General features: G+C 40.9%; 4 protein-coding genes across 4 annotated transcripts in view; all 4 read right to left on the bottom strand.

Moving 5' to 3' along the window:
- spata20 (spermatogenesis associated 20) overlaps nucleotides 1-2,505 on the bottom strand; it is a 54,299-nt gene extending 51,794 nt beyond the window's left edge. Inside the window, exons 1-4 of the mRNA XM_067487958.1 lie at nucleotides 2,303-2,505; nucleotides 856-984; nucleotides 695-759; nucleotides 37-191 (exon numbers count right to left, since the gene is read on the bottom strand). Of these exons, the coding sequence (XP_067344059.1) occupies nucleotides 37-191; nucleotides 695-759; nucleotides 856-984; nucleotides 2,303-2,505 (552 nt within the window). The remainder of the gene's footprint in view (nucleotides 1-36; nucleotides 192-694; nucleotides 760-855; nucleotides 985-2,302) is intronic.
- A 240-nt stretch (nucleotides 2,506-2,745) lies between these two features.
- Nucleotides 2,746-5,951, bottom strand: LOC137105573 (PI-PLC X domain-containing protein 1-like). Its single transcript, XM_067487960.1, has 6 exons — nucleotides 5,710-5,951; nucleotides 5,491-5,607; nucleotides 4,025-4,149; nucleotides 3,726-3,893; nucleotides 3,062-3,245; nucleotides 2,746-2,982 (listed from the first exon to the last, which is right to left on the bottom strand). Exons 2-6 carry the CDS (start codon nucleotides 5,597-5,599, stop codon nucleotides 2,756-2,758), a joined length of 813 nt encoding a protein of 270 aa, XP_067344061.1. The 5' UTR covers nucleotides 5,600-5,607; nucleotides 5,710-5,951; the 3' UTR covers nucleotides 2,746-2,755.
- A 983-nt stretch (nucleotides 5,952-6,934) lies between these two features.
- LOC137105572 (pepsin A-like) lies at nucleotides 6,935-9,645 on the bottom strand. Its single transcript, XM_067487959.1, has 9 exons — nucleotides 9,547-9,645; nucleotides 9,240-9,390; nucleotides 9,022-9,139; nucleotides 8,441-8,559; nucleotides 8,074-8,270; nucleotides 7,839-7,955; nucleotides 7,582-7,723; nucleotides 7,359-7,457; nucleotides 6,935-7,257 (listed from the first exon to the last, which is right to left on the bottom strand). The coding sequence occupies exons 1-9, from the start codon at nucleotides 9,600-9,602 to the stop codon at nucleotides 7,120-7,122; spliced, it is 1,137 nt and encodes a 378-aa protein (XP_067344060.1). The 5' UTR covers nucleotides 9,603-9,645; the 3' UTR covers nucleotides 6,935-7,119.
- Nucleotides 9,646-10,272: 627 nt separating this feature from the next.
- Nucleotides 10,273-27,605, bottom strand: part of pkd1b (polycystic kidney disease 1b) — a 30,023-nt gene continuing 12,690 nt past the window's right edge. Inside the window, exons 19-42 of the mRNA XM_067487961.1 lie at nucleotides 27,218-27,362; nucleotides 26,430-27,128; nucleotides 24,812-24,965; nucleotides 24,460-24,715; nucleotides 24,141-24,336; nucleotides 23,825-23,992; nucleotides 23,333-23,473; nucleotides 22,999-23,209; nucleotides 22,712-22,835; nucleotides 21,093-21,233; nucleotides 20,564-20,993; nucleotides 20,330-20,444; nucleotides 20,032-20,246; nucleotides 18,983-19,185; nucleotides 18,691-18,888; nucleotides 18,445-18,599; nucleotides 17,580-17,780; nucleotides 16,941-17,115; nucleotides 16,656-16,838; nucleotides 16,413-16,517; nucleotides 16,187-16,321; nucleotides 15,902-16,104; nucleotides 11,811-11,922; nucleotides 10,273-11,730 (exon numbers count right to left, since the gene is read on the bottom strand). Of these exons, the coding sequence (XP_067344062.1) occupies nucleotides 10,831-11,730; nucleotides 11,811-11,922; nucleotides 15,902-16,104; nucleotides 16,187-16,321; nucleotides 16,413-16,517; nucleotides 16,656-16,838; nucleotides 16,941-17,115; nucleotides 17,580-17,780; nucleotides 18,445-18,599; nucleotides 18,691-18,888; nucleotides 18,983-19,185; nucleotides 20,032-20,246; nucleotides 20,330-20,444; nucleotides 20,564-20,993; nucleotides 21,093-21,233; nucleotides 22,712-22,835; nucleotides 22,999-23,209; nucleotides 23,333-23,473; nucleotides 23,825-23,992; nucleotides 24,141-24,336; nucleotides 24,460-24,715; nucleotides 24,812-24,965; nucleotides 26,430-27,128; nucleotides 27,218-27,362 (5,565 nt within the window). The 3' untranslated portion in view covers nucleotides 10,273-10,830. The remainder of the gene's footprint in view (nucleotides 11,731-11,810; nucleotides 11,923-15,901; nucleotides 16,105-16,186; nucleotides 16,322-16,412; nucleotides 16,518-16,655; nucleotides 16,839-16,940; nucleotides 17,116-17,579; nucleotides 17,781-18,444; nucleotides 18,600-18,690; nucleotides 18,889-18,982; nucleotides 19,186-20,031; nucleotides 20,247-20,329; nucleotides 20,445-20,563; nucleotides 20,994-21,092; nucleotides 21,234-22,711; nucleotides 22,836-22,998; nucleotides 23,210-23,332; nucleotides 23,474-23,824; nucleotides 23,993-24,140; nucleotides 24,337-24,459; nucleotides 24,716-24,811; nucleotides 24,966-26,429; nucleotides 27,129-27,217; nucleotides 27,363-27,605) is intronic.

Below are 27,605 nucleotides of genomic sequence, written 5' to 3' on the forward strand. Positions count from 1 at the left end.
GAAAAAAACTAATTTTAGGCAGTTGTGTACACACACCTGTACAAAGGTCATGTAGACCTTGTCCACATCAGGTCTCTCCTCTCTGTCTACTTTGATGCAGACAAAGTTATCGCTAAGGAATTTGCCAATTTCCTCATCCTCAAAACACTCCCTTTCCATCACGTGGCACCAGTGGCAGGTTGAGTAGCCCACTGAGGGTCAGGCAGAGACAGAGAATTATAAATATAGTAACTCACAGTAACCTGTGTGCAGTACAGTGTGCATCTAAGTATGATGATGCAAGTAGTTTTTTTTTTATTATTTGCCATTTTGCTTATCCCATAGCGGATCATTATTCCAGATGCTCTTCCTGATGCAACCGTCCCCAATTTCTACCAGGTTTGGGACCGGCACTGCGCAGCTGAGGATGGGGATGGGCTGGTGGGGGTTCAGTGGCTTGTGTTCAGTGTCTTCAGGGACACTTTAACATGTTGGCGGTGAAAAGCAGGGGCGTGAACCTCTAACCCTATGGTCGGTGGGTGGCCACCCTTATCAACTGAACCACTGCATCTCCTTATGTATGATACAAGGAGTAATTTATCTTTTCTTGCGGTGATGTTTTAAGAAGAGTAGAATATAGGCAGAGAAAGAGTATAAATGCCCACAAAAGGAAATGCTTGTTAATACCAGGTTTACGTAAATAAGGGCCTCTTACCTGATAAAAATATGGGTTTGTCTTCATTCTTTGCCTTGTCAAAAGCCTCTTGTCCCCATGGATACCTAATATGGAAACCAAATACTGCAAAGATGAGTATGTGCAATATCAGCTTTTAAATTTTTTACACATTTATGGCTTATCTTTTTTAAGCTACTCACCAGTCAACAGGGTTGTGGGCATGTTGAAGCAGATAGGGTGACTTCTCCTTCACTAACCTGTTCGTGTGTCTGTGAAGGGTGGATGATGGTACTTTATCCCCTGATGCCATGCTCATAAAGACAGATGGACTGAAAAAATCAAAGATTTACAACTTCGCTACTATTTGCTTATATCAGATCAATCTTCATTCTATGGGCCTCCAAAAATAAGGAATCAAGAAAGCAGAGAAAAGACAGTTGAGTACATACACTCAATGGCCACTTTATTAGGAAACACCGGTACAATCTAATACAGCAGATCTGTCATGACTTCTACTTTTACAATGTTATATCTCAATTTTTTTAAGTTGAAAGTGTCCGAAAGGTGATCATTCTACTCTCTGTTTATTATTGAGGTTGAAGTGGTTACTGGAGTTGGACTGGAGGGCCACTTTATTAAAAATGAATGAGGTATAATGCACGGGTATAATGCATTCAACTTATAACATTGTAAAAGTAGAACATATGGCAGAGCTGCAGTGAGTGCTGCCTTATGTGAGGGTGCTTGCTGACATAGGTGTAGTTAAGTGTAATTGAATCATCATTAATTAGTTTTGGTAATACAACTGTGTTGTTCCTGCTTTTTCCAAAAGCTGTTTGTAGAGCTGACAGACTCCAAAATAAATGTTTTGTTTTTTTCCCATTGTGATTTTAACTATTCTATTCATTTGAATAATGTTATTCTGATTTTTTTTTAAAGCTCGCGTAAAATGTGAAGAATAAAACTAAAGGTTACCACGATACTAAACTTATAAATAAAAAAGCTCGCTCAAAAGCTCCTTTCTGCAGCTGAAGTTACGTTAGCAGTCGGTCAGTAATGTCAAATTCCTTTGCAATAACATCTATTTAGAAGCGACTCTGCTTCTTGATAAACGTTTATGTCCCAATAAACATACCTGAACATACACTGCGATGTAATAAACGATTCATTTTAATTCGGTCGAATAAATATAACACACGCACAACTATCTGCGTTGTTTATATGTTACCAAAAAGGAACTGATTGTTAATTAACGTAAGCAGAGAACGACCCAGAAGTAACTTTACCGAACAAACTGGTTAGAAAATCTTGCCATTTGAGGTAATCAAATCCTGTTTGTTGACTTCTGTATGTATGCCGAATTAAAGCAAAAGGTACGTAGACCTCATTTAAACGTCTTTATTGTCAGGAAGATGCCTATTTGCATAAGCCCATAAGACCGTATTTAAATATAGGATTTTCTTAAGGAGTCTGGCGTAGTACTTTAAATCGTCCAAAGCATCTTCCGTGACAGTTAGCTACCATGCAGCATTACTCAAAATTTGCCATTCCGTAAATACTGTCGCTAGGTTAGTTACATAAATATGTGCTTATTGTGACATTAATGTGCTGCTAACGTTAGCTTCACCTTAGCCGTGGTGGCTTTACCTGAGGTAGTAGGCCGGTAGTGAAAGTGAAAGCAGTGACCAGTCGCTTAATGTTGGGTGGGGAATTGGCCTCAGATACCTCCAGTTCCCCCCTGAACACTGCTGTGTACTGTACGCTCCCGAAAAACCTGGAGTTAACAGGCGTGCAGGCTTCACGCAGCTATTTCTGGATGTCGACCGACACCATGCTAGTCTTAGCATCATAATTCGGTAATGCTGTTGCTTGATGGGTTTATCAAGCTAATGTTAGCTTCTTTATTGACAAACACAGAGGGGACAAAAGTTCCAGGCATGATGGGAAGACTTTATTGTAATACCGGAAATAGACACACGATGGCGAACTAAAGGGGCAGATAGGTGTGATTATGAGAGAGAAAGACAGTTTTGTAATATAATAATTAAAAAAAGATACATAGTGTGGTTGGACAGAGATGCATTTCCACAATGCATACACTTATTTGGAAATATTGAGCTGGATAACTGTTGACACAAAGTCCTCACAAGTTGCCAGGTCTGAGGCAACAATGTTTGGTTTCTTGCTTGCTTGCAGTTTCAGCCACTGCAGCAACCTTGGGAGACTCCTCCGTACAACATTGGCAAAGTTGTCACAGAGGCGAAGGATGTACTTGAGTATGCTGGCATCCTCTGGCAGCGTCAGATTCAGGCCACACACGAAGAAACCTGCAGGTCATAGACAAAGTAAAACTTAAAGACTGAATTGCATTTAGGAGACAATATGACAGGAACAGTGAAGACTCACACTGTGAAGGCCTTTCTTTTTCCAAAACCTGACTCAGTTTGGATTCAACTTTTGCAGGCTTCATACTATTGCCATAGAAATAAGGTATTTTAGTCCATATCTCAGGGTGCTGATATGCATGATAATCATATGAAACTATAATGTTTCGGCCCTGGTCCCAGCAGCTCCTCAGGGTAGGGGTAGTCTGTTGTTAAAGAAAAATAATCAAAAGTATGCTCAACTTCTAATTATTTAAAAGCAGTTGTCTCTTACAATAAGTATTTTCATTAAATGTACATTAATGCTTTTAAACCTCCCTACTGTATATAAAAATATTTCTCCAATTCCACCTGAAAAAGTTTATCATCTTTAAGAATTCAGATGATGTCATCTGGTTAACTTTGGAAAAGCAGGATGACCATGATTACAAACTCCATAGTGTGAGCAACAAAATAACATTCTGAACTGAAGGTTCTCCAAGTGATGTCATCTGGAGGCTAAAAAAATTGCCTCCAAAATGACAGCTAAAAGTAAGGAGATAATTTTATATGGTGTATTGGTAAGTCAATGGGAACTTTAATGGCATTTATGTACATGTACTAAACAAACTAGAACCATAAGAAGCCAAGTTTTTGAAGAATGAGATTTGTTTGACATAAAAATTGTAATGAAATTGGTACTTTACTCCTCTGTGTAAGACTTTGGTTCCAAACAAGCTCTTTATGAAGTTGATAAGATGGGTGTGGAGCTGCTCTTCAGTTTTTTTGTCAAACCCTTTGAAGTGGGAGAATGCCAGGATGAGGATCTCTTTGTGGTGCCTCTCTGCCCACATATTGAAGTCCCTGAGAACATTCTGTGTGGCAGAATAGTATGTCTTAATACAGCAGATTTCAAATAAATATCAATCCTCAACATATCAGTCAAACAAACACCTCTGTCTGTGTTTCTTTATATGCACAAATACATGGTTGTAGCTCAACTTACCTGAGTGGCTCCCCATTTGAGAATTATTTTACGTGCACAATAAATCTTGCTGAATTTTTTAAGCTTGTCAGGCTCAGCTATGGAGGAGTTAATGTCCAAATCATAGCTCATTGAGTCATGGCTTCCTAAGAATTACCAGACAAACAGTAAAACATATATTACAATTAAAAAACTTCCTGTCATTACAGTCCAGTTTAAATCGTATTTTTCAAGAATTTGGTGATTTTGTATTTTTGGTTTTGCTAGTAGTGTGAGTACGACCATTCTGTCAGCTGGTCCACACTGTGTTATTTCAACAACTGGATGTGTTTTCTTACATTTTTTATACTCATGTTCTACAGATAAATAATCCTAAACACTAAGGTAAGCGTTTGACTTTTTCAATAATTTCTCCAGAAAGTCAATGTTGTTTTTTACTTTTTAGTTAAGTAAAATTTCTGACATGATATTTGGTATGGAAATCCAGGCTGCTCATGTGTTAACATTAGTGTGATGAATGAAGAGATTGACCACACACACTAACCTGCATAAGGATGTGTTACAGTATGTTATCAGCATGTTAACATGGGGATTTTAGCTTTGGCTCTGTGCTTTATACCTAGACTTTATTTGGCATAAAATTAATTATAATATATTTTCATATCTCTTCATTTAGTAACTGGATTATTTGAGGGTAGAAACTCTTCCTGAATCTCTCTATGTTGGTCCTCAGAGTCCTGTAACATTTCCCTGACAGGAGCGCAGACATGATTCTATGTCCAGGACAGTTGGCTGTCTTTCATTTTTGGTTTGCCCTTGGTACTGCATGTCTTTGTGTAGATGTCTGTGATGCAGTGTCCTGGTGGTCTTCACTGCTCTTTGAACCACCCTGGAGAGGACTTTTAGGTCCTGGGCCTTGTTATCTAAACCAAGTGGTGAGGCTCGCTGTAAGCAGATGCTGCACATCCCCAGTGTAGAAAGTCCTAAGAACCTCATGGGAGACCCTGAACCCAGAACCTGGCTAGTCACCGGAGGTGATACAAACACTGGTGGACCCTTATCTCCAAGCTGTTGGGTGTTTCAACCACAAGAGGTCTTTAAAACTGATCAACCTCTCAACTGTGGCCTTTCTAGACCACCAGGAGATATCTCATCTGCTTCTGCCCATATTCAATGACCAACTTACAGAATATGCTTCGAGGACTGTAGATTGTCAGTGTCCTTCAGATAAATTGAAAAATTATGTTCCTTCGTCAGTGCAAAAGCTTTTTGTTTTAAATGATACTATAATACAATGCCATTGACCAATAGGGTAAATACATTGTCACAAAATGTATGTGACAATGAGGTAAAGAAAAAAAATAAGGTAAAGATAAAGGTTTTCTCTTGACATTGCCATGATTTGACAATTCACTTTTATTGTAATGAAGAAGGGACAAAGTGCGCTGTGTTAGTTCGGTGCCGTATCATTGTAAGCAGCTTCATACCTGGTATGGCCAGATTAAAAAGAGGAATGTCGTGAAGTTCAGGTGGTAGTTGTGACATCCAGTCACAGTAGCTTGTGGCTTTTTCTTTCCCTTTGCCTTTTGCAAACATTTCAAATTCTACAAAAACATCAGACTCAAGTTACACACTAAAAAGTTGTAACTAACAATAAGTTGCCTTTCACAGACATAAGATCAAACGTTTCCAGAAGCACCACTTACCTTGCCACGGTAATCCCCAGCTTTACCTCAGTGATTTATTACCTCAGATTTGACAGCAACAACTAGAACAAAGAACCGATGTTGCCATGAAAGTCAATAGTATATTGCTCATAGGTGGCTAGTGCTCTTAAGAACACAATGGAGAGAATAATGAATTTGCTGTAGTCACACAGACTGTGTTGAACAAGGAACTCTCAAAATAGAATTGTTACCACAGAGATATTCAATAGATATGATAAAGTAAAACTTCCTCATTCCATTATTGTTACCTATTGTACTGTACAGAGAGGAATGAACCCTGTTTGAGTTTCTTCTAGCCCAAGCTGTAGACTATGATCAAGACTTGCTAAATAAGAACATGAATCAGAGTTTTACCAGTGAGGACAAAAGAGAATAAAGTGTGTCCATGGAGATCTCCAACAGTTACAGGGAGTGAATGCTGAGAATCCGGCCCTGATGTAAGACCACGACAGGGTCCGCTAATTAAACCTTTTCAGTGGGACTCGAATCGCACAGGGTCAAAACACCTGCTGTACTCTAAAGGCAGGATCTCTGTGGGAGAAAGAATGGGAAGGTGATCACAGGGACCCCTGCAAAAGGGTGTGAACGAATTGATGACTGCAACCACTAGACTGTTTTAAACTTTTGAAAATGTGTAATGGAAAGATAACAACTAAGTCAAGATTACCTGCAGCCTGCAACCTGCGTTTTTATTTATATTATTGTTTTTTTAAGGGAATATACAGTCAAAATATGATTATGGTAGGTTTATGAGTTCCTCAAATTAAATGAATTACAAATAAGCAAAGTAAATTAAAAGTAATTAAAAAATAAGTGAAGTATTTAAAGTTGTACTATTCTAAAATATTTATATTAGTTTGCTCAATTTCTGACTCTTCCTTACTTTTACTATTTCAGACCATGTTTTAGATTCATCATTATCCTATAAGACCAACAATTATCAGAGAAGGTCAAAGTACAATTTGGTAGTAAGTTGAGTTAAAATGCTTAATAGTGACTAGAGTTACTAACAATAGCTTCATATTATTACCTGACAGCTCCCATCCTGTCCACTTGTCTGTGTCTGTCTTTCATGTAACTCCCCTTGCCCCATGTCCCAGAGCAGCAACCATGGTGGAGACACAAATGTTACCCTGTTTCTCACATTGCGTGAAGCCTAATGTGTTGTGCCCCTTTAACAATACTATTAAAAAAAAACACTCAATTTAATTTTACTCTTATTTTATTGGATTTAAGGAAACTGATTCATATAAAGGACAAGAAAAAGATCTCGGGGATTACACTTCATTATAGTTGCAGTGAAAACCACACATGCTGGAGAGCCCACTAATGTACATAGATGTTTATATGATTGTTGCAAGACTCTTGGACAGGGTGACACCAGCAAAGTTATCTAGCCCTGGCCAGACCCACCATATTTTGGGCTCTGCTGAAGATGGAATAATACTGTCTGATGAAGACATCGCCCAGGATCCACAGGCTGTCACCTCCGTTACCAAAGCCAGTGCGGCAGCCATAATACTGAGACTGTGGGAGTGATTCAGATTCAAAATGTCAGCCAGACGTAGTTTAGCAAGTTTAGCAAGGTAAGAAAAAATACAACATATGGGAGGGAAACAAACACTCACCTGACGGACATAGGCAGAGGCTGGGAGAGTGAATTCTTGTCCTTGGATGTGGAAGGTCACATCAGGCATTTGGCTGATGCCGTTACAGTTGACAAGATACTGACAAAGAAGTGAGAAAGGGGTGAAAGAAGATCGACATTTGATTCTTTTGTTCAACTCTGTTATGTTGCATTATACTTAAGAGGCTCAAATGAAATGTCCTCATGTCTTGTCTGGAACTTACGTCTCCGTTCTGGCTGGTAGCTCCCACTGCACTGTTGATGTTGCTGATGCTGCTCTGAGGTCCAACAATCAGAGAGGTGCCAGTGTCCACAATAGCCTGGCAACTACCACTGCAAGCCACAACCTGACCATTGACAGTAACACTGAAAAGGACACAAAGTAAAGACAGATATACTGAAAACACCTTTGCCTACAATATTACTTTGGTTTGAAAACATTTAAACTCCTTTTAATGATGTTTCCAACTTGTGGCCATACCTGTCCACTGTGATCTGCCAGTACAGTTGGTTTGAGAGGGGAATCCAGGTAATTGGACCATAATAGTGGCTGGGGTCAGTACCACCAAATGTCACCACGCTGCCTTGCTGAGAGTTACTGCAGACGACAAGGAGAACGTACTGATGAACTTAATAAAAATCAGTTTCTATCGTAAAGGTTTGGATGTATTTTTCTTTCCCTACATAGGATATAACAAGTCTATGGCTGCCCTTACGAGCTCAGATACACAGAGAAGAGATCCTGGCTGACCAGGCCCTCTGTCATCATGTTGTCAAAGACTGGGGTAGCACCAGAAGCAGATAGGCGTGGGTAGGCAAGGCCAAGGATACCATCAGCTTGCATGTACTGCATGAAGGGAGCTTCAGTCTGACTCAAGCCCAAGATCTGGTTTGTAACAGCAAGACCACCCACCTGACAGCCAAACACACATTGAGTACATTAAGAACAGGACCAGCACAACCTCTTCTGTTTTTTGTTCACACCTTCGGCACCACACAAAACAATAAGACCTTGCAGGCCAACTGATATTTGAGTGTGGTTGCTTTGTCTCTTTGAACAAGCTGGATGTTTTTATTTCTTACCGTCACTGTGTCATATGCAAGAAAGCCAGTCATGCTGCCAGTGCCATACTGGATATCGAGAGGACTACCATTGGGTTTGTAGGTGCTGCTCTTGCTGGGATTAAACCTGTCATGGTTGTCTAGGAAGGTACAGGGAAAAAAGCAACATAATTACACAGAAACTCAGTCAGCAAAATTATCAGTATACAAGTAATAATGCAAGGTTGTCTGTAATATAAACTTTGGGAGAAGTAATGTCAGGCTGTTTGAGGCCACAAAGGCACAACAAGATCTTGGATACATCTATGTCAAGCAATCCTGACAAGCCATGGTCTCTAACCCTTACCTTAACTAGTTGGTTGTTCTACAATGGTTTACTGAGTATACTGACAATGTAACTCTTCTAATCTTACTCCAGATGGTCACCTGACAGAGGTGAATTTTACTCTATCCATACTCTTGGGATTTATGACATTTATCAGATTACATGATCTTGGTTCCCTTCCTGACATTGCTCAGCCGGCATGAACTTTCACGACCCTTTTGAGTGTTGCCAACTTTTATTGTTGTGCAGGTGTTTACGCATGTAGAGGTTTACATACTGCAGGCTGGACTGCTGCAGTAAATGGAGGGCACCCACAGGTTTGAAGAACCAGTGTCAAAGACGACTTTGAAAGACTGTGGAGGAGTTCCAATAGAGATGATTCCATAGTAAGCCAGCTGGAGATGAAGAGGAGATACAGATCATTCACCACCAAAATGAGGGCTTTGTCAAAGTTTTATTCATCCATCTCCTCAAGCTTTAACAGTTGTTACTCACATCGGCATCATTGGTCATGCTCTCACCAGCCACAGCAAAACGGTGGTCAAACTTGGACATGGGGTTGTACGGATACTTCAGCCTGTATTCATCCCACAGACCCTTCTCTTCCAGGATCTCCCTGGCAGTTTTGCCCTTCTCCAGGGGAACTCTATGGGTCACCAGAGTAAGCGATAAAAAAATATTTGAAAACGTTCAGTTTGTCTAATAAAAGGTCCTTTCTCTAAAAGTGCTCACTACTTGTATACTTTTAACATGGTCTAGGCATTCTGTTGACCAGGCTGCACTGATGATCTGGCTGACTTACTGGATGAGGCACTCAGACAGTGCCACCATGGCACACACAACAATGACCCACTTCATCTTCTCGGCAATGCTGTCAACTGTAAGAGACAATGGATTTCAGCTGAACAGAACAGCAGGAAATCAGGCTCATGTCAATAAGGTCAATAATAGTTCAGAAGAGAGCAGCAGTAATCTAGTAGGTTTGTGATCCTATACTCACCTGTAGACTCCACAACCTGAGTGCCTGCTGATGGGGATGCATCCTCTTTTATACTGCTGGACTGATATGTTATCATTCCACTATTAAAGTGCAATGCAAACACAAATAATTCAAGATAAGTTAAGAAAAAAGTAATCATTGACTTTGACACAAAGTCAGTTATAAGATTAAAGGAAAGAACAAGACTTTATGGAAACCTACAGCACGCTATAATAGCTGTGTACATGTTGAAGGTTTTACTAACAGCTAAAAGTTAAGGGATTCTTTGAAAAGTCAAACGTGGTGCTTAATCATGTGCAGGATAATTTCAAATTTTTCTTACAAAGCTATTCAGTTTTTATCTTTTGTCGTTGGGTCATATTTCAGTTCTGTACGTAATTTTTTGTTGTTATTTCATTTTGCATATTCACACATTTTACTCAATTACTCTACTTGTAAATATGTATAGTTTGTTTTAAATATCTTAAATAATAAAACCAAATCAAAACTGCATATTATATAAATTTTAAAAAAACTGTCCACACACAGTAAACTCAAACATCTCTTTTAATTTAAAACAGACAAACACTACAGGCATTCACCTTAGTATGTCAGTGTGTAGCAAGTATTTGCTACTGCATAATCATGTGTTTACTCTATTCTATTAGGGTTTTTCCTTTTGATAAGAAATAATATGAATTACCGCTGATATAATAATCACGAAGCCACGTTATCACTTAAAGCAAACACACTGATAAAAATGCAAGTTCACACAGTACTGTTCTCTAAAAACATACAAAGAAATACACCCATTTACAGACCATATGTTCTGAAAACAGGTCTTTATTTATCTGCAAAAAAATCAACTCTGCTGATTTCAAAGCATAGCGACATTTAGAGGTATTCAGTACTTTACATTTTGTTCATCAAGAACACAAAACGTTCTTAGGTGGGTGTTCAGTACTTTTGTAAAAAAGGAGAGTATGTAGCATGCAAAGACTTTTATTTTGAAGAAAAAAACTCATACCCTAATAAAGGTTAAAATGTCAATATGAATTGTGTTTTGTACGTAAAAGGCATGTTGACTAATTTAACATTGAAAATGTATTACTGCTCAGTGTCTGGCTCTTCTGAGATCCAAGCCTTCCTCTTCACAGGGACTCCATCGCTGATATGCCATCTCACTCCGTCTTCACTCCTTGGTCTGGCATTTATCAGTGCCACATTTTCTCCTCCATTTCCACATTGAACAGCTCCTCCTGGGAACAGAAAAGCTCTCTGAGCTGCATCAGCTGAATGGGAGCTCCCAGAGTGCCAAGCTCTTCTCCTTTGGAACCATTTAATCTCAGTAGAAACTGTGGGAAACAAACCAGAGATTCCAGCTGCAGGATTGATTGCTTGAGAATAATGGTTCCTGCTAGACACCTGAGGCGAAAGAGAGTCAGAGCGGGAGGTTTGTGCACTGAAGATGACATTTGGTGAAGCAGAAGAGTCCAGTGTGGAGGTATTGAAAGAAAAGGACGATGGCAGGGAGACTTGTGAACTAGGATAAACAGCAAATTTCTTCTGAAGTCTAACTTCCCCCATAACTCTTCCTTCTACCTCCAGCTTCTTTGGCTTTCCTGGCACTCTGAATACTTCCACACCTTTCTTCTGCTTTCTAATCCACGTCTTTCTTCTCCTGGTTTGAGCCTCTTCTAGCTTCATTTCTATGTTATGAACATCCTCAGTTATCTGGTTGACCCGTTCAAAACAAGATAGCAGAGCACTGACACAGGGCACTAGGTTATCCAGGTAAGGCTGGACATCAAATCCAGGCTCTGACACTGACGAATCCTCAGACCTCACAGAGAGAGCTGAGGACAGTGGACGGGGGGATGAAAATGAGGCTGACGGGGATGGGGATAGGGAGGAAGGTTGGGTAGATGAGAGGGTGGAGAGGCGAGATTCCTGGGAGGATCTGGAAGGAGGGATGTCCATGCCTTCAAAAGTCACTCTGTGCCTGAACTAGACGGAGAAAAATATATCAACTCAGCAACATAAAATGGCAGTGAAATATTCTTCAATATTAAAAAATTAAAATGCACCTCTTTAGCTTTGGTGAGTCCCATCCACAGCTTGAGTCTCTTGATGAAAAACTCCACCATCTCATAGTCCTGAGGTTCAATGGTCGGATGAAAGAGCTCAGCCCGCTCTGCCCTTTTAGGATAAAAAAAAAACAGTTAGCAATGAAACGTTCTTATAGTGATATCTGCCCTTAAAACTTACTTTGTTGGCTGTGTATCACATTTTCCTTGGCCTGTGCTACAGTTTACCCATCATCTATGGATCTGATAGCAGGATGCGCTATTGTAATGCACCTGTCAACCTTATGATGCTAACATTAGCATCATAAGGTTGACAGGTGCATTACTGATTGAAATCACTCCAACTACTATTAGGTGAATAGCTGGGGCATTTTTTAGACATGAATGTTTCTCTTTAAAATCAACCTCGATGGCTTTGGAAATCCCCAAACTTTTTATCTAGCATCATTATCAACTGTTGTTCAACTGGTTTTTGTGCAGAACAAATGCAATTTCTAACAGCCTCCACTATAGTTTGTGTTAATGGTAACTAGATAATGTTTACTGAACTACATATTACACTAAGCTGGTGAACGTGTTAAACATTTTACTGCAAGTAAATCAAGCTGGTTAATATTGTCAGTGTGAGTGTTGGCCTTTTAGAGAGAATCTGCTAACACGGTGGAATTGTGTTTTTCCACTGCATGGTGGTGTAAAGTGTGATGATTCTAAAAGGGGATGTGCTGCATTGAGAGAGTAGTATATCAGGAAAACCACGTCCTGGTATCAAAAGCAAGTAGAGTTGATACCACTCAGTGGAGAAATGCTATAAAACACATTTCGAATCTTTGTGTCTCAAAATGAGCTGTTTCACCTTTTTATCATCATTTACTCAATTTTAACTATTTGATAGCTTTTCATCTGACATTTGAAATACACTGAGGTATGGTATGTCTTAAAGGTTCTTTTTAAAAGTTGCTTGTTTTTAATATAATAAAATGATGTTATTGATGATGTACATTTAAAGCAACAACATGCCCCTTTGGCATAAATCTTAAAATTAATTAATTCTGCAACTAACCCTGCATCACTGTGCTCTGCTACACTTTATCATGCTCTGACATTCTCTACCTTTTTCTTCAGGTGATTGTATGAAATTACAATTAATAACTACACATACCACATTGTGGTTGTATTCTGTGACCCACTCTATTTGTAGTTTCCATGCATGTCTGTCAAGACTTATATTCAAATCAGATCATCTATGAGTCCAAGTCAATGATTGTGCCTGAGATAATGAAATTACCTCCAAGTATTTTTGAGATACAATGTTGACTAGAATGGGTGGATGTGAGTTTACAGTGACTTTTACCTTCGACCACCAAAATTAAATGAGTCCATCCTTGAGTCCTAGTAGATGCTTGTCCCAAATTTAAGGAAATTCCCTTACGGGATACCCATGTTATCATGTTCACAAGGAAGGGAAAGACATGAGTTCACAGTGAGCTTGACCTTTGACATGATGGTCTGTCCCCTGTACAGACTAATGGCTTTTTGCAGAAATGACCTCCTGTACCGTTCTTTGTCACAGCGGAGCTGAACAAGCCTCTTGCTGAAGCTGCTTCATTTCACCAGCAGCTTGTGAAGAGGATGTGATCTGTTCTTCATGATTTTAAACAGTTTGTGCAGCATCTTCCTCTCTTCTACCAACTCCAGAGTTTCCACAGTTTTCCCCAGGACAGAGCCAGCTTTCCTAATCAGTTGACAGCAGCAGAAAAGACTGCACTGGCCACAACAGACTGGTAAAATTTCTGCAACATCTGGTTGGAGACATTAAAGGACCCGAGCTTCCTCAGGAAGTAGAGTCTGCACTGAGCCTTTCTGTAGAAAGCCTTTCTGTAGAAAGTTTGCCTCAACAACCAATCCAGTCTGTTGTTGAGGTAAACTCTAAGATATTTGTACCCCTCCACCACCTCCACATCCTCATACAGAATGGAAATGGTGATGACTCTGCTTTTAGTCATCCTGAAGTCCACGACCATCTCTTTGGTCTTAGCCACATTCAAGATGAGGTGATTGTTTCTACATTAGTCCACAAAGCCTCTGTATTCTGCCTCCTCACCACCACTGATTCACCCCACCACCGCAGAGTCGTCTGAGAATTTCTGCAGGTGACAGAAGTCTGAGTTGTACTGGAAATCAGAGTTGTACAGGGTGAAGAGGAAAGGTGAGAGGACTGTCCCCTGAGGTGCTCCTATGTTGCTGACCACCCACTCAGACATACATCCCCACAGCCTCACAAATTGTGGTCTGTTGGTCAAGTAGTCACCAACCCATGAGGTGGTCGACCTGCATCTTCAGCAGCTTTTCTCTCAGCAGGACAGGATGGATTGTATTTAAGGCACTGGAGTAAAACATGATCCTCACAGTGCTGCCTACTTTTTCCAGATAAGATGGAGCCCGCCGCAGCAGGTAGATAATGGCATCATTCATTCAAACCCGGGGGTGATAAGCAAACTGCAGTGGGTCCAAGGAGTTTCTCATCTGAGGCCTCAACTGTGACAGTACCAGTCTCTCTAGAACGTTGATGATTTGTGATGGGAGAGCAACTGGTCTGTAATCACTGAGGGCAGATGGATAGGATTTCTTTGGAAGTGGAATCAGGCAAGATGTCTTCCACAGCACCGGAACCCTCGCCTGACTCAGGCTCATGTTAAAGAAGTGCTGTAGAATCTCACTAAGGTGCTCAGCACAGACTTTTTTTTTTTTACCCTGTCTGGTGGGGCAGGTGACAAACTGGTTAAAAGTTGGAAGCGTAGAGGAAAGTGGTGTGTGGTTAAAATCTCCTGTGATGATAATGAAAGCATTTGGATGTTGACTTTGGAGCTTAGCAGTAACAAAGTTGATGACATCACAAGCTACATTGGGAGAACAGCAATAATTATGGCATATGTAAACTCTCTCGGCAGATAATAGGGATGTATGCTCACAGCACTTCGATGTCTGGGCTAGAGACATGCTCCTTCACAGTAACATTATCGGGGTGACACCATCTATTGTTCACAAGCACAGCAATCCCCCCTCCGTTCTTCTCATCGCTCCGTCTGCAGTCTCTGTGGTATGTGGGAGCTGGGGATGGTGGAGAGAGTCAGGAATATGCTCCTGCCGCCAAGTCTCAGTAAAACACATAATGCTGCACTACCAATATTCTCACTGGGTTGTAGTCAACGCACAGAGTTCGTTCATTTAATTTGCCAGGGACCTCACATTTCCCATAATAACAGAAGGAAGAAAGGGGTTAAACTTCTTTTTAGCCTTCTGTTTGAGTGCGGCTCTGCATCCCAGGTGTCTTCTCCTCAACTCTGTGGAGATCTGGGGCCTTGCTCCCAGCGTTGTGGGTCGGGAGTGTGATCAAGCAGGTAATTAATGCCCCCATTCCGTCTAGGATGAGATGAAAACCGCTGAGCCAAAAAGACCACAAATACACTAAAAACTAACGGGAGCTACTGCAACAGGCGGCCGCTTGAAGCGGCGTTATTAAAGTGCCCAAGATATTGCGTGAGAGCACAGTGGCCTTGACCTTTGACCCACCAAATTTGAATCAGTTCATCATTGTTCCATGTTGGATGTTTGTGCTGAATTTATATATTTTTAAAGCCTTAGTGTGATATTGTGTTTACAAGAATGGGATGAACAGAAGCAAAAGATGTGAGCACATAGTAACCATGACCTTTGACACCCAAACTCTATTCAGTTGATATTTATGTCCTGTTAGAAATTCTCTCAAGGCTTCTTCTGACATTGTGTTTACAAAAATGGATGAACAGGAGGTCACAGTTAGCTTGACCTTTGACCTCAAAAAGCTTATCCTTGTGCTCAGGTGAATGTTTGTGTTATACGAGGACATTTCCTAAGACATTCCCAAAATATTGAGTTAACAAGAATAGAATTGTTGGATGGACGGTCAAACCGAAAAGATTACTCCTCTGGCAACAGCTGTCACTGGCACAGAGGTTTGACTTGGTTGGAAGGAAAATTAGAGCCTATTTGTAATAAAAAGTCTTAAAAATCACAAATCTTCACTTTATACATGTACACTGCATGTAAAGTACCTGTATTTGTTAAGGAGAATAGCTCCACAAAGTCTGGCCAAGAGACAGAGACTTCCCCCCATTAACAGTACTCCATAGAGGGGACCCAGGACTGGGTGGATCCTGCATAGCCTTTGAAGAGCCATTCGGCCACGCAGGATTGACAGGACTGACACACCGGCCTGATGTGCAGACAGGAAACCTTCCACTGAACGTGAAAAAAGCTGAAAGAAAGACAAAGCTATATCAAATACATCTCTTCTTTATAATATTCCATTGAGGGGAGCCTTTTTCTTTTGAGTGTACCACATTTCCGAGGTGAGTGCAGAGCAGCAGCAGCAATAACAGCAGGATAGTCAGAGCCCACAGCTCCCTCCAGGCTCTCAGCATCACTTGGCCGATCACCACCAACCTTCGCACGAACCTTAAGGTTCCCAGCAGCTGGAGCAATGGAAATGAGTAGAAATTCACTTCAGTGGTAAAGATGAGCACCAGCGTTGTTGTGTAATGATGAACTAGAGTTGCCATTTACCTTTAGAACAAGCACAGTTAGCAGGACAGCTGAGCACTGAGAAGACTTCTGTGCCATAAGGGAAGCCCTGTGGAAGTTGATGAAGTTGTCGGGTTGGGACTTAAGCTAAATGGTACAGAAAGCTTAGTGTAAGCTCATCAAACTACATACAGCCCAAACAATTGCCCTTTAATAGTAATTTTTTAAACTATTACTACATATATTTTCTAACAGGAAGTCAAGAGACTTATTTTTGTTACTAACCTTGGAAACACACGACGAGGCGAGTGACAGGAAGGAGAAGTGCAGGAAAGCTGTTCCCAGTGACAACAAAGCCAGGAGGAGCTGGAACCAGTGTCTGCACTGACCAAGGTACTGAGCACGCTCAGTAGCCATGGACCAGAGCTCTCCAAACAAGACAAGGAGACCAGAGATGAGAAGGACAACCTAAAGTATAATGTCATAGCATTTTATCACTCAGGTGATTTTGGAATTAACATGTATTGCTTTTAAACCTATTATTTATTTGATATTTGTTGTACGTTTTACCTTAAGTGTCACCTGAAGGTCAAGATGTGAGAAGGATGAAGGGATGAGGAGTGGATGGATTAAGAGGAAAGGAGTAATTCTTTGCAGCTGGGCACATACTAATTGCAGGGATACACAGACAAATAAACCAGACCCTCTGTGGTAGTGTGTGAAATCAATAGTAAGAGTCTTAAACCTGAGAAAACAAAAAAACAGACAAAAGCATCCAATCAAAACCAGCATTGTTAAAGCAACTTCTCAACTTCTTCTGTTTTAAACTGTTTTACTGCCTCGTGAACATCAGCTAATAATGTATAAATGTCAATTAAAAAAAACATTTTGCTTCCAATGAAGTATTAAAATCATTATTAAAAATTACTGATAAGGGTATTATAAAATGCAAAGTAGTCTGGTAATCTACATAGCAAAATTGTCATATTTTGCAAATATTATGTAGTTATAGCTTACTGCTCTATTTGTTCTCAGAAGATATTTCTTTTGTACTGTATTAATGGAGTGGCATGCCTCATTTCTTTCAAGAAAGTAATTTAACACTTTTTTGCCCTCACAATGATCAGTGGCTGACAACAGAAAAACAAAGCTTTTAATGAATCCACACTCAGCATGTCTTAAAGCTTCTGCTGTAACACATCTGCTTACATCTTCTTGCTCCAGTCTGCCATGTTTAGGTCAGCAAGGAGCTGGTGTGTCATTGCGCTGCTGTTTCCCAGCAGGACACCTGCCACTGGGCCCAGAGTATGTGTGTACTGCAGCAGTGGCAACCCTATGAGATACAGGGATGGGTGTCGATGTAGGTGTGGCACCAAGGTGCGGTTGATCCACTGCTCTGCATCTGACCAGCTGGATTAAGAGAGAAAACACGGATGACTGTATATCTCCAAAAACACAACACATGATTGAGCCAGGATCATGCATTTACATAAATTTACATTGTGATCTGTAACAACTCCACAATGCGAATTAATCCACAGCTGAAAATAGAAAATAACGGATCACTCCTGCCTGGGTAACATTTATTAGAAACTACAGTGCCCAGCTGTTCTAACAAATTACTGAGCCTTCTACAGAAAGAACTAGGAACATGGGGTGCTTTCAAGTAAAAAGAAAAAAGATGAAAGATAATAATTCTGTATTGTAATAGCAAGCTTTTTTTGTGCAAACTTAACATAACCATTATTTTAATCAGAATCATACGTAGAATTTAAACTGTAGCGTTTTATGCAGAGATATATTACAGGTTTGTTTCCTTATGCTTCCCCTGTAATACTAACATGATGTGCACAACAACTACTTTCACTGATTTTGCAGAAGGACAATCATGTGCACACGTAAAAAAAAACATTTTTGTCAAAATATGTCATTATAAAATGTTTGTTTTTCACTCTGTGCATGTGTGTGTGTGTGTGTGTGTGTGTGTGTGTGTGTGTGTGTGTTTGTGTGCGTGTGCTATACTCCATATGTAAAGTGTAGTGTTTTGACAGAATGAAGCCAAGTAAGTTCTTACTCTCTGAGTGAGGTGAGATTAGGGGTCCCCAAGAGTGTTTTATGAAGACAGTGTCTGACAGTAGAGTGCAGCCGCCTGGCCTGGCTCTGCTCTACGCTGTCGTGGTAGTTTACCATCAGGACGAGCATCAGAAATAACAGCTGGCACACACAATGCTACAAAGAAAATACAAAATAAAATTAAAACACATTTGAAGCTCCCAGAAATTAATATCCACTAAAAAGTAAGCATTGGTTTTCTTCTCACCCTCATGAGGGATCTTAATGCTTGGATTTTGCGGGCCTCCTCTTTAGCCTGCAGCAGCCCATAGCCACATGGTGGTCGGACCCTGCTGCAATGCTCTCCAAATGCCCGGACCACTGTAGTCTCCCGAGCTAGTTGCTCCTCCACTTCTGGATCCACAGGCCTCCACAGTGTTGTGTAGATCAAGGCTTGCACACACACCTGAACAAAGAAGATGACAATAGATGGAAATCAAAGTAACAAATCCATGGAAGATCTAAGAATCAGCTCAATTAGAAGACATGTTTAAACTGACTTTAAGAGGCTCCAGCAGTAGAGCGGAGGTAAGGAAGGCACAGAGAACTGACACTAGCCACATAAGGACTACAGTTCTGGGGAAGAAGTTGCCATAAAGTCCCACCACAGCCAGGCATCCTCCCAGCATCACAGCCACCAGTGGGTATATCACACACAGTGCCCATGGGGGCAGTAACCAGCTGGGTGGACCACGAGCAACACCTAGAGAAAGATAAACTCACAAGGTAATACAATTAGTACATCTAGAAGAGTTGTTCCCAAACAGGGGTAATTGCTCCGGGGTAAAGATTATGCAGTTGCCAGAGGGCATGTGCATAAAGTGTGCAAAAATATGAGCCAAAAAAACAAACAGATGAGTCAGCTGGACCTTAACACCACATGATGTGATGGACAGTGCATAAAAGACCACGCGACTGACTGGAAAATAATTAGTTGCTGAAAAGAAATGAAAATTAGATCATGTATAAGGATATTGGCTAACAAAAATAATTAGCAGTTCAAATAGCCTCTAGCTAGAAATCATGAATAAACTGTTGATGATTAACGAAACACAATAAATGTTTAAATAGTTAGCTGCAAGTAATGGATACAAAGGTAGTAAATAATGCATGTAGCTGTATGAAACTGAGAAATACAAATAAACACAAAACATAAAAATTATGACATTAGCTGCATGTAAAGGAAATATGTTTATTAGTTAGCTACAGGTTATGGATAAACAATTGAAAGATTACTGGCTATAACAAATGGGTGTCAGTGATTATCTAAAGGTACTAAAGAAACAGATGAAAAAGATTCCTTTCAACCCCAGTAGTAGTAGATGGATGTAAAACTGACCAAGCTGATAAACAAAAGTCAATATTCAGTTGTATGAATTGTATGTATATATTAACGTAAATATCTCCACTTTTGTGTAATTAACAGTCTTATAAATAAAGGTAAATAAAATCCATTTTATTTCCAGCTTGACTAGGGTTGAGCCACTTGGTCCTTGGGCTGTTGGGCTGCATCTGACAAAAAAGTGTTTGGTCATGAACAAACTAGTACCTATGCGTGTGGAGGAGGAGGAGTGTGTGGAGTCAGGAGAAGGACTTGGCAAGAAGGTGCTGGCCACCGAGTCAACAGACAGCACAGAGGGACACTTGTACAATCTTGGCTCGTACATGGAGGGACAGGACTGTGAATCTGGTTTGTGGATATCGGCACCACAGAGGAACTTATCCTCACTCTGATCTGACCAGCTGCTGTAGGAAGTGCTCCAGCTACAAAGAACAAAATGACAGTCATGTACATGCTCTAAACACAGAACAGTACGAAGTGAATATGATTCACAGATGAAACTAACGTGGTGGAGAGTGAGGATGTGGTTCTAGGGGAGTCCCGGCCACTGTCTGAGCTGCTTTTGGTCAAATCAGCTGGGTCCTCCTCTGCTGCGGCTATGGACATCATCAGGTCCTCCTCTGGCACCAAGGATAGAAATACACAATCAGACAAGTGCTAGTGGAAACTGATCTTTGTAACCATTAAATACTAACTTAGACATGAACACAGCGTTAATATTTAAAACTCAGTTTCTCACCAGACAGAGTCAGAAATGTTTTCAAGTTGTGGTTGTGGACTGGGTTTCCTTTCATTGTGAGGACCTCCTGGACAGGTGCAATGTGGGAGTAATTAGAGCCTGAAGATTCTCTTGAAAGGTAATATATGTGAGGTGAAGGGACAGGAGTAGGGGTCATGTCAGGTGAGGAAGGTGATGCCAGGCACAGCTGCTTCAAGGCCTTTTTCCTCCTCAATGGACGTGTAGGTCCCAAAACAGCTGAAGCTTTGCTGAGGTCATGGGCTGGGGTCATCTTGGTGAGGCATGGTCCTACTGGTAGATCAAGAAGGCTGTAACAGGATGGCCATACCACCACACCGGTGTCGTGACATACTCTGTCCGCCTGGGGCGCTAAGCCAGAGACAGCCCAGAAATCCAGGATACTGGAGTCAAACACCCTGCTCTCCATTTGCTAGAGAAAATCAGAAGAACACTTGAAATGTTATACAAGAAACAAGACAGGAGCAGAATAGCTATGCTGGTGTCCATGTTCATGTGTGTGTGCTCTCACAGATGAAGAACTGTCTCGGGATGTGGAGGAGTCTGACAGAGACAGGAATGAAGGGCCAGAGAGCTCTGATTGTCCAAGGTAGACATCCATCTCCACAGAGTGACAAACAGGTGAAGGAGGAAGTGACATTTCCACAGTTGCCTGAGTTATACACACACAAACACACACACACACCTGAGTGTAACTTGTATTAATTCCAGAAGAGATAAGACTGTTTGACAAACAGTGCTTTAAAACTAGTTCAACAAAGAACTGAAATGACCTCTAATTAGCAACACACTGAAGGCACGTGAGAATGGTTGAGAACAATCCCCACAACTGTATACACCTGGTAGAATGAATAGATAAATATTAAAAAAACTCACAGTAAAAGCATTCTGGTCATATAAGGACGCGTTGCAAAATTAAACCTAATTTCCAGAAACGTTGCTGAAAGAAAATCCCAAAAAAGAAAAGTTCAAACATAAGGTTTCCACTGTTTTCACATCAAAACTGAATTGCCTGCAGCACCCATACGTTTGGACAGTTACATTTAAGACTAAAGAGATTATGAAATATGCTATTCAATAACAGCATTCTGGATGATAACAAATTTAGCAGATTAAATGGTAACAAGTGAGGTTCATGACTGAGTATAAAAGAAACATCCAGTAAAGGATCAGTCTTTTCAAGCAAAAGATGGGTCAATGTTCACTTTGTGCTCACCTCATGTTATAGAATATTTCTCACCACAATCTTTAAAAGAATGAAGGTATTTTAGGATCTGCAGTACATTATTTTGTGAAAAGATTGAGGGACTCTGGGAAAGCTTAGGGGAAAACCCAAGGGTGGAAACCCTTTGAATATATGCCTCAGGTGGCATTGCATGAGAAACTGTTTTGTTACCACGGTGAATATTGTCACATGGGCCTGGATGGACTTTGGAATAGCAGACCACTGCTGCATCCACAAATGCATCCAGAAACTTACTCAGAATTACACAAGGACGAAGCCGCACATTTATTCTGTGCAGAAACGACGCCGAGATCTTTGTGCCCAAGCTCATATGAGATGGAGCGAAAGATGAATAAATGTTTTAGCATGTTTTCAGCAAAAATTTATTTTTCACTTCTTTATGCCAAAGATGAAAAAGACCATTCAGACTGCAAATGAAAGTTGCACAAGCCAGCACCTGGGATGGTGTGAGGGTGCATGTGTTACTTGCAGATGTGTGAAGGCACCATCGACGCCATATAATGGGATTTTAGAAAAGGAGAAGGTTATTGGATATTTAACCGTATATTGCAGTTTAGATCTGCGTCCTATTGAAAATGTATGGCACATTATGAAGCAGAGAATTAGACAACAGCTACCATGGATCATAGAGCAGTTGAAGTCTTGTATCCAGCAACACTGGGCAAATTTTCCACTTGCAAAACTGCAAGAATTATCACCAATATATCAATTGTCACATTATTAAAAAAGTGTCATTTAAACAAAAGTTGATGGAATGCAGTTATAAACATGAGTCTGTTCTTTTTACTTTTGTCATATAAATAAAGCTGTTAAAAATCTCAACCTTTCTGAACATGCGGTTTATAAATTGAAAGAAATGAATACATGCATTCGTGTTTTGTTACCTGGCTGTGAGCTTTTCTGAACAGAAAAGAGAGAAAACACTGGACAGGAAACACCAGCAATGCAAGAGTCACCCCCACGGCAACCGTCTCCACATTAACCAACAGGTGGGCTGACACTGGTCCGCTTATGCGAAAGAGACATAAATTAGTTTTACCTTGTCATTTATTGCTTTTTATTCATTAAAACAAAACAAAAAAGTACTATAAAACATAACCATTCAAACACGTTACTACATGTAACGTAACATTTGTCACATTACTAATTCCCTGCCTCTAAAAGATATTACCTGTGCCCTTTTGAGCCCACAGCCCCAAACCAAAGAGCCCCCAGTGCAAAGTAAAGGTGTAACATGAGGGCGATGCAGGTCACCCTCTGAGCCCTGGTGAAGCGGCTGTGAGCAGGACGTTCCCACAATGACACCCACACGTGGCGTTCCATCATCCCAAATATCAGCTGGGAGACGAGGACCCTCTGAAACTGAGAAATCTCCTCGGGACCTGAGGAGGATACATTGCAAAGCCGAAAGAAACCAAACATGGACACTGGACTTCATAATTAAAAATGATAAAACCAATTGAAATTTGTCAGACCACTATTGAATGTTTGTTCTGCTGCATTACATGAGGCTAGAACTTCCTTCTCCACAGTCCCGTTGCTTTGATTCTCCACAGAAAGCCAGTCATCCAGCAGGAAGAAGAACATGTGGTCTGTCTGGGGGTCCCATACCACAACATGCTGAACATACCAGGACGGATCAAGACCTACATTTACAAGTATAATATTTACAATGCAGTTAAACACATCAGATGGGTTTAAGCCTTAGTTCAGCTTGGGGTTCAGCATCTTGCCCAAAGACTGATATGCAGCCAGAAGCAACTGGCTTTGTCTCCCAGCACAATTTTCATATAATTTGGTCTGAGCTAAAAATGTGTTTTGTTTTTTGAAAAAATAACAAACTTTTTCGTATTTTCAATTTTAGGAAATTTCCTAAACGACTTGGCTCTCTCTTGGTCCCTTGTGATATAATTCAGTGTAAGCAGCATTGGATCAAGACCATTTTGTTAGTGGATGTCAGACTGAGACCAGGTCTGGGTCTGAGGTGTGCCATGAACCTGTGTTGTCATGCCAGATGCGAATTTTCCAAACTTCTCCCAGATTGTCATCTGTCTCCACGTGAAACTGGTCCAGGCTGCCACGCTGAAAAGCTCCGTCTCTCTGCAGATGTCGAGGGCCACTTTTGTTCTCCCCATACAGACTGATGCCAACATGGGCAGTAGTCCCTGATGGGTCAGACCACAGCATTAATCAATTTTCTCATACAGTTTCTAGTTTAATGTTGCATGAATTCAGACATAAAAATGCATTTATTAATTATATGTTGGGTTCAAGTTTTATTTCTACATCAGTGTTGACTTGTCATTGGCTGACCTGCTCCTCGCCTCCAGCCCGTCTTGACCAGCACTCTGTAGTGGTACAGCCCAGGTCGGCCACACAGAGGCACCTGGCTCACTCTCAAGCTGTCCAAGTGGTCCAGCTTATGGGCGATGAGTCCCACCAACAGGTGAATCAGAACCAGGACAGCACACACAATCCCTACCACCATGTTACGTACAGGACCACTTGACTAATAAGACATGGACGAAAGGAGAGGGAGAAACCCTTCTGATTACCTGGCTTTGCACAACTTGAATTACAAAAAAAAAAAAAAACGCAATGAATATAATGAACATGATATGTCCTCACAAACCGGTGGCAGCAGAACAACAGCCCCAGGATGAACAAACAAACTGGCCCCAAACATGGTGAGATGCTGGGTGAGACATTGAGCTGTGTGGAGTGTGCTGCCCCCCAGAGGCTGCAAACCTTCACTGCTCCACCGTCCCTCCTGTACACTATAGTACTGGCACAGGGAGCTGAACACACACAGTGGCATGTGGACAGGACCACCATCAGCCAGAAATGAGGTCAGGTTGACAGTGAGAGGCTTGTCCGTCCTGTTCAAGCTAAAACAAAATATATCATTAAGAACAATTTATTTATTTTTTTAATCAAAATAAGCAATCAAGTATTGGAAATTCCTGTGAAGAGCTGTGACTCACAGTGGAGACAGAAAGATGGTTTTCTCTATGGAGGTGGTTGAGGCAGAAAGAGTGAGAGGCCACTCTCTCACTAGGGAATCCTGGGATGCATTAAGTCCTGGCACTGGAGAGTTCACTTTTATCTTGACATGTCCCAGTGTCACTGGAGTGGCTCCTAGAGATGCAGTTTGAAAGCAACTTTAATGTCACAGATATGTCACTTTAATTTAAATGTCACATATATACAGTAAGGTTAGTTAATAATCATGTAGGCAGAGACAGTTCACTGTCATTACCAAAAACACATGTGTACACCATAACGTCACAGAACTGTCAAAGTCACTGCCATTAACTATGCTCTAGTGGTAGTTGCCTTGTTCCAGATTGAATTGTACAGCACTAGTACCACACAGTACTTTTTAGTAGTGCAGTATTATATTTTGTGATCAATTCTCAAAAAGTTTACATTCAAAATCTTGAGACACAATATTAAAAACATCACCATAAAACGTTATCGGCAATGATGTGCAATGTGAAAGATTCTCATGATAGCAAGGAATTATGAAAATATAATGTGGATGATACCATATGGCACAGCCACGATACCTATAACTATATGGTCTCTGTCAGTGCAGAGTAGACTGTATTAATGCCTGAAATATTACCATTAAAATGCAGTTGTGTCGTAATGTCATAAAACAGTTGGGGTTTTTTTGTGTGGTAAATGATGTTGTTTCTTAGACACTTCACCTCAAAAATCACAAAGAAACAAACAGAAAAGCTGTTTCTTTTCTTTCAGTGAGCTGTGTGGCCAGTGGTGGAGCTTTGGACAGGTTTGATCTGGCCCTCTGACGTTGTCTTACTCTGGACCAGATTACTGTGGGTCACCTGGTGATCTAAAAGGTGAGCCAGATTCATGACGACAGAAAACTGGAGTTAAGCTAAAAAAAAATTGCTAGAAATCTTGGCTCGCGCAACAGCTTCCCGGAAAAAACACAGGTGTAATGAAACAACGAAAACTAGCCAAAGAAAATGGAGGAATCATCCTTCTGGGTGTGAAAAAAAAGCAGGAAAACAGAGGAACAGGTGGGAAATAGTAGTATGGAGGTAAGTGGAGCAGTGGAGATAATAACGATTAAATATAGTAACTAAATAGCATTAGCTAAATGCTGCTAATGTAGCTGTAATTATAGCAAAGACACAGTTGAATAACAGAACTTCCACTGGTTTCACACTGTTTTTTTTTTTTTGTTTGTTTACTTTGACATTTACCATGAGTTAACTTGTTAGCTAACTCAGTTAGCAGAGAAGCCTAATGTGTCATCAGAGGTCAACTTGTTAGCTTAGCTAGCAGGCTGCAAATAATCAGCTAACTCCGACAATACTGTTTCTGTAGTAAACTGATGAAAGCTGTGTCCAACTGTCAAGCTATGAATGCTAAGTTATGGAATTCAGATGCAAAGAAATTTGGACAAGTTCACTATACATTACTGATGTATTACTGTAAGTTATTGTGCTATGTGCAGTGTGGTGTGTTTTTATGATGCATACGTTTTTGTCCAGGGCCCTAACAGACTCTATGATCGCCACTGCAGAGAAAACTGAATCCGTCCAGCAAAGAAAAAATGATGTACTGTACCTGGACCCAGGCTGAAGTTGAAGGAAAGGTATAGTCCTGCATTTTCATCCAGGTTTTCCAGAGTCTTTATTGTGAAGTGCAACCATCCTTCAGTGGGGAGTGTTACAGTAAGACACGTTCCATTCCCAGCTTTAATTGCACTCCCGTTTTCACCTCCATGGTCCACAGGGTACTTGTTTGGTAGGTCGATCCTTATGGCCTGTTTGAGATCCAGATCTTGGATGAGTATAGGCTGACCCTCGGGAGTGCTGAGCTCCATGGAAACCAGACTGGTAGAAATTGGAGGGTTGGATGCAGGGAGCAAATGGCTGGACTCCAGCGCTCTATCCATACCGAACAAAACCTGCACCACCTCAGACCTCTGACTCTTCAGGTGAGCAATGAGAGAGTTGGGAACATGAAACTGACATGAGAGAGAACTCTTTGATCTGTCAGTTGATGATGTCTGAGATAAGTTTGACTGGTGGGAGCAAAGCAGATCAGAGGGGTTCCCTCGGTAACCAGCTGTACTGATATAAGGGGTGGAAAGCAAAAGTGGTGCCTCTTTATGAACATGTGAACGCATCAGAGAGCGCATTAACGCACTTGCATGCCCCAGTGCTGACAGAGTGACTTGGGAAGCTGACTGCAGAAGGCTCGAAGAGGATGGGTGAGAACCTGAAGCACTGACTGCTTCAGACACAGCAGCCAGGGTGTTCCCTGTACACAAAGAACAAAGATTTAATTATACATTCAATAAAGTCCACAATCAGCTCTGTTTTAAGCAGAAACCAGTGGATCATCAGCACCTATGATGTTAAAGATGTTCCTTCCCGTGTCAGTTGCTGACAAAATACCAGGAATCATATGTCCTTCCATCACATTTATCATCTTCCCCACAGCTTTTAGAATCTCTTTCTGGCAGTTTTTACACACCAACTCACTTGGAAAAGCCTAAAACAGAAAAAAGAAGACCGGTGAATTATGAGAACTGGGTTCTTGAGTGAAATCTGGCACCCATTCTCCTCTATAAAAGTTGCCCAGCTGTGCACAGTGAGAAAATAATCCCCAGATTTCAGTCTTTAAAGGTTTGGGTCCATCGAGTAGGCACACTAGAAACCCCTTCTGCTAATGCCTCTTTGATCCCCATACAAATAAATTAAGATTAAATCAGAGCTAAATGGCTCTTCTGGACCT

The sequence above is a fragment of the Channa argus genome, chromosome 20 (assembly GCF_033026475.1).
Source record: "Channa argus isolate prfri chromosome 20, Channa argus male v1.0, whole genome shotgun sequence".
Lineage (NCBI taxonomy): Eukaryota > Metazoa > Chordata > Actinopteri > Anabantiformes > Channidae > Channa > Channa argus.

Excerpts from the sequence above, each read along its gene's own strand:
- LOC137105572 (XM_067487959.1), bottom strand. The coding sequence starts at position 9,602 with ATGAAGTGGGTCATTGTTGTGTGTGCCATGGTGGCACTGTCTGAGTGC. Across the intron at positions 9,140-9,239 it reads GCATGACCAATGATGCCGAT|CTGGCTTACTATGGAATCAT; the intron begins GTGAGTAACAAC and ends CTTCATCTCCAG. Across the intron at positions 8,560-9,021 it reads CTGCAGCAGTCCAGCCTGCA|ACAACCATGACAGGTTTAAT; the intron begins GTATGTAAACCT and ends GTACCTTCCTAG.
- LOC137105573 (XM_067487960.1), bottom strand. The coding sequence starts at position 5,599 with ATGTTTGCAAAAGGCAAAGGGAAAGAAAAAGCCACAAGCTACTGTGAC. Across the intron at positions 3,894-4,024 it reads TCAAATGGGGAGCCACTCAG|AATGTTCTCAGGGACTTCAA; the intron begins GTAAGTTGAGCT and ends TCTGCCACACAG. Across the intron at positions 3,246-3,725 it reads CCAAAGTCTTACACAGAGGA|ACTACCCCTACCCTGAGGAG; the intron begins GTAAAGTACCAA and ends CTTTAACAACAG.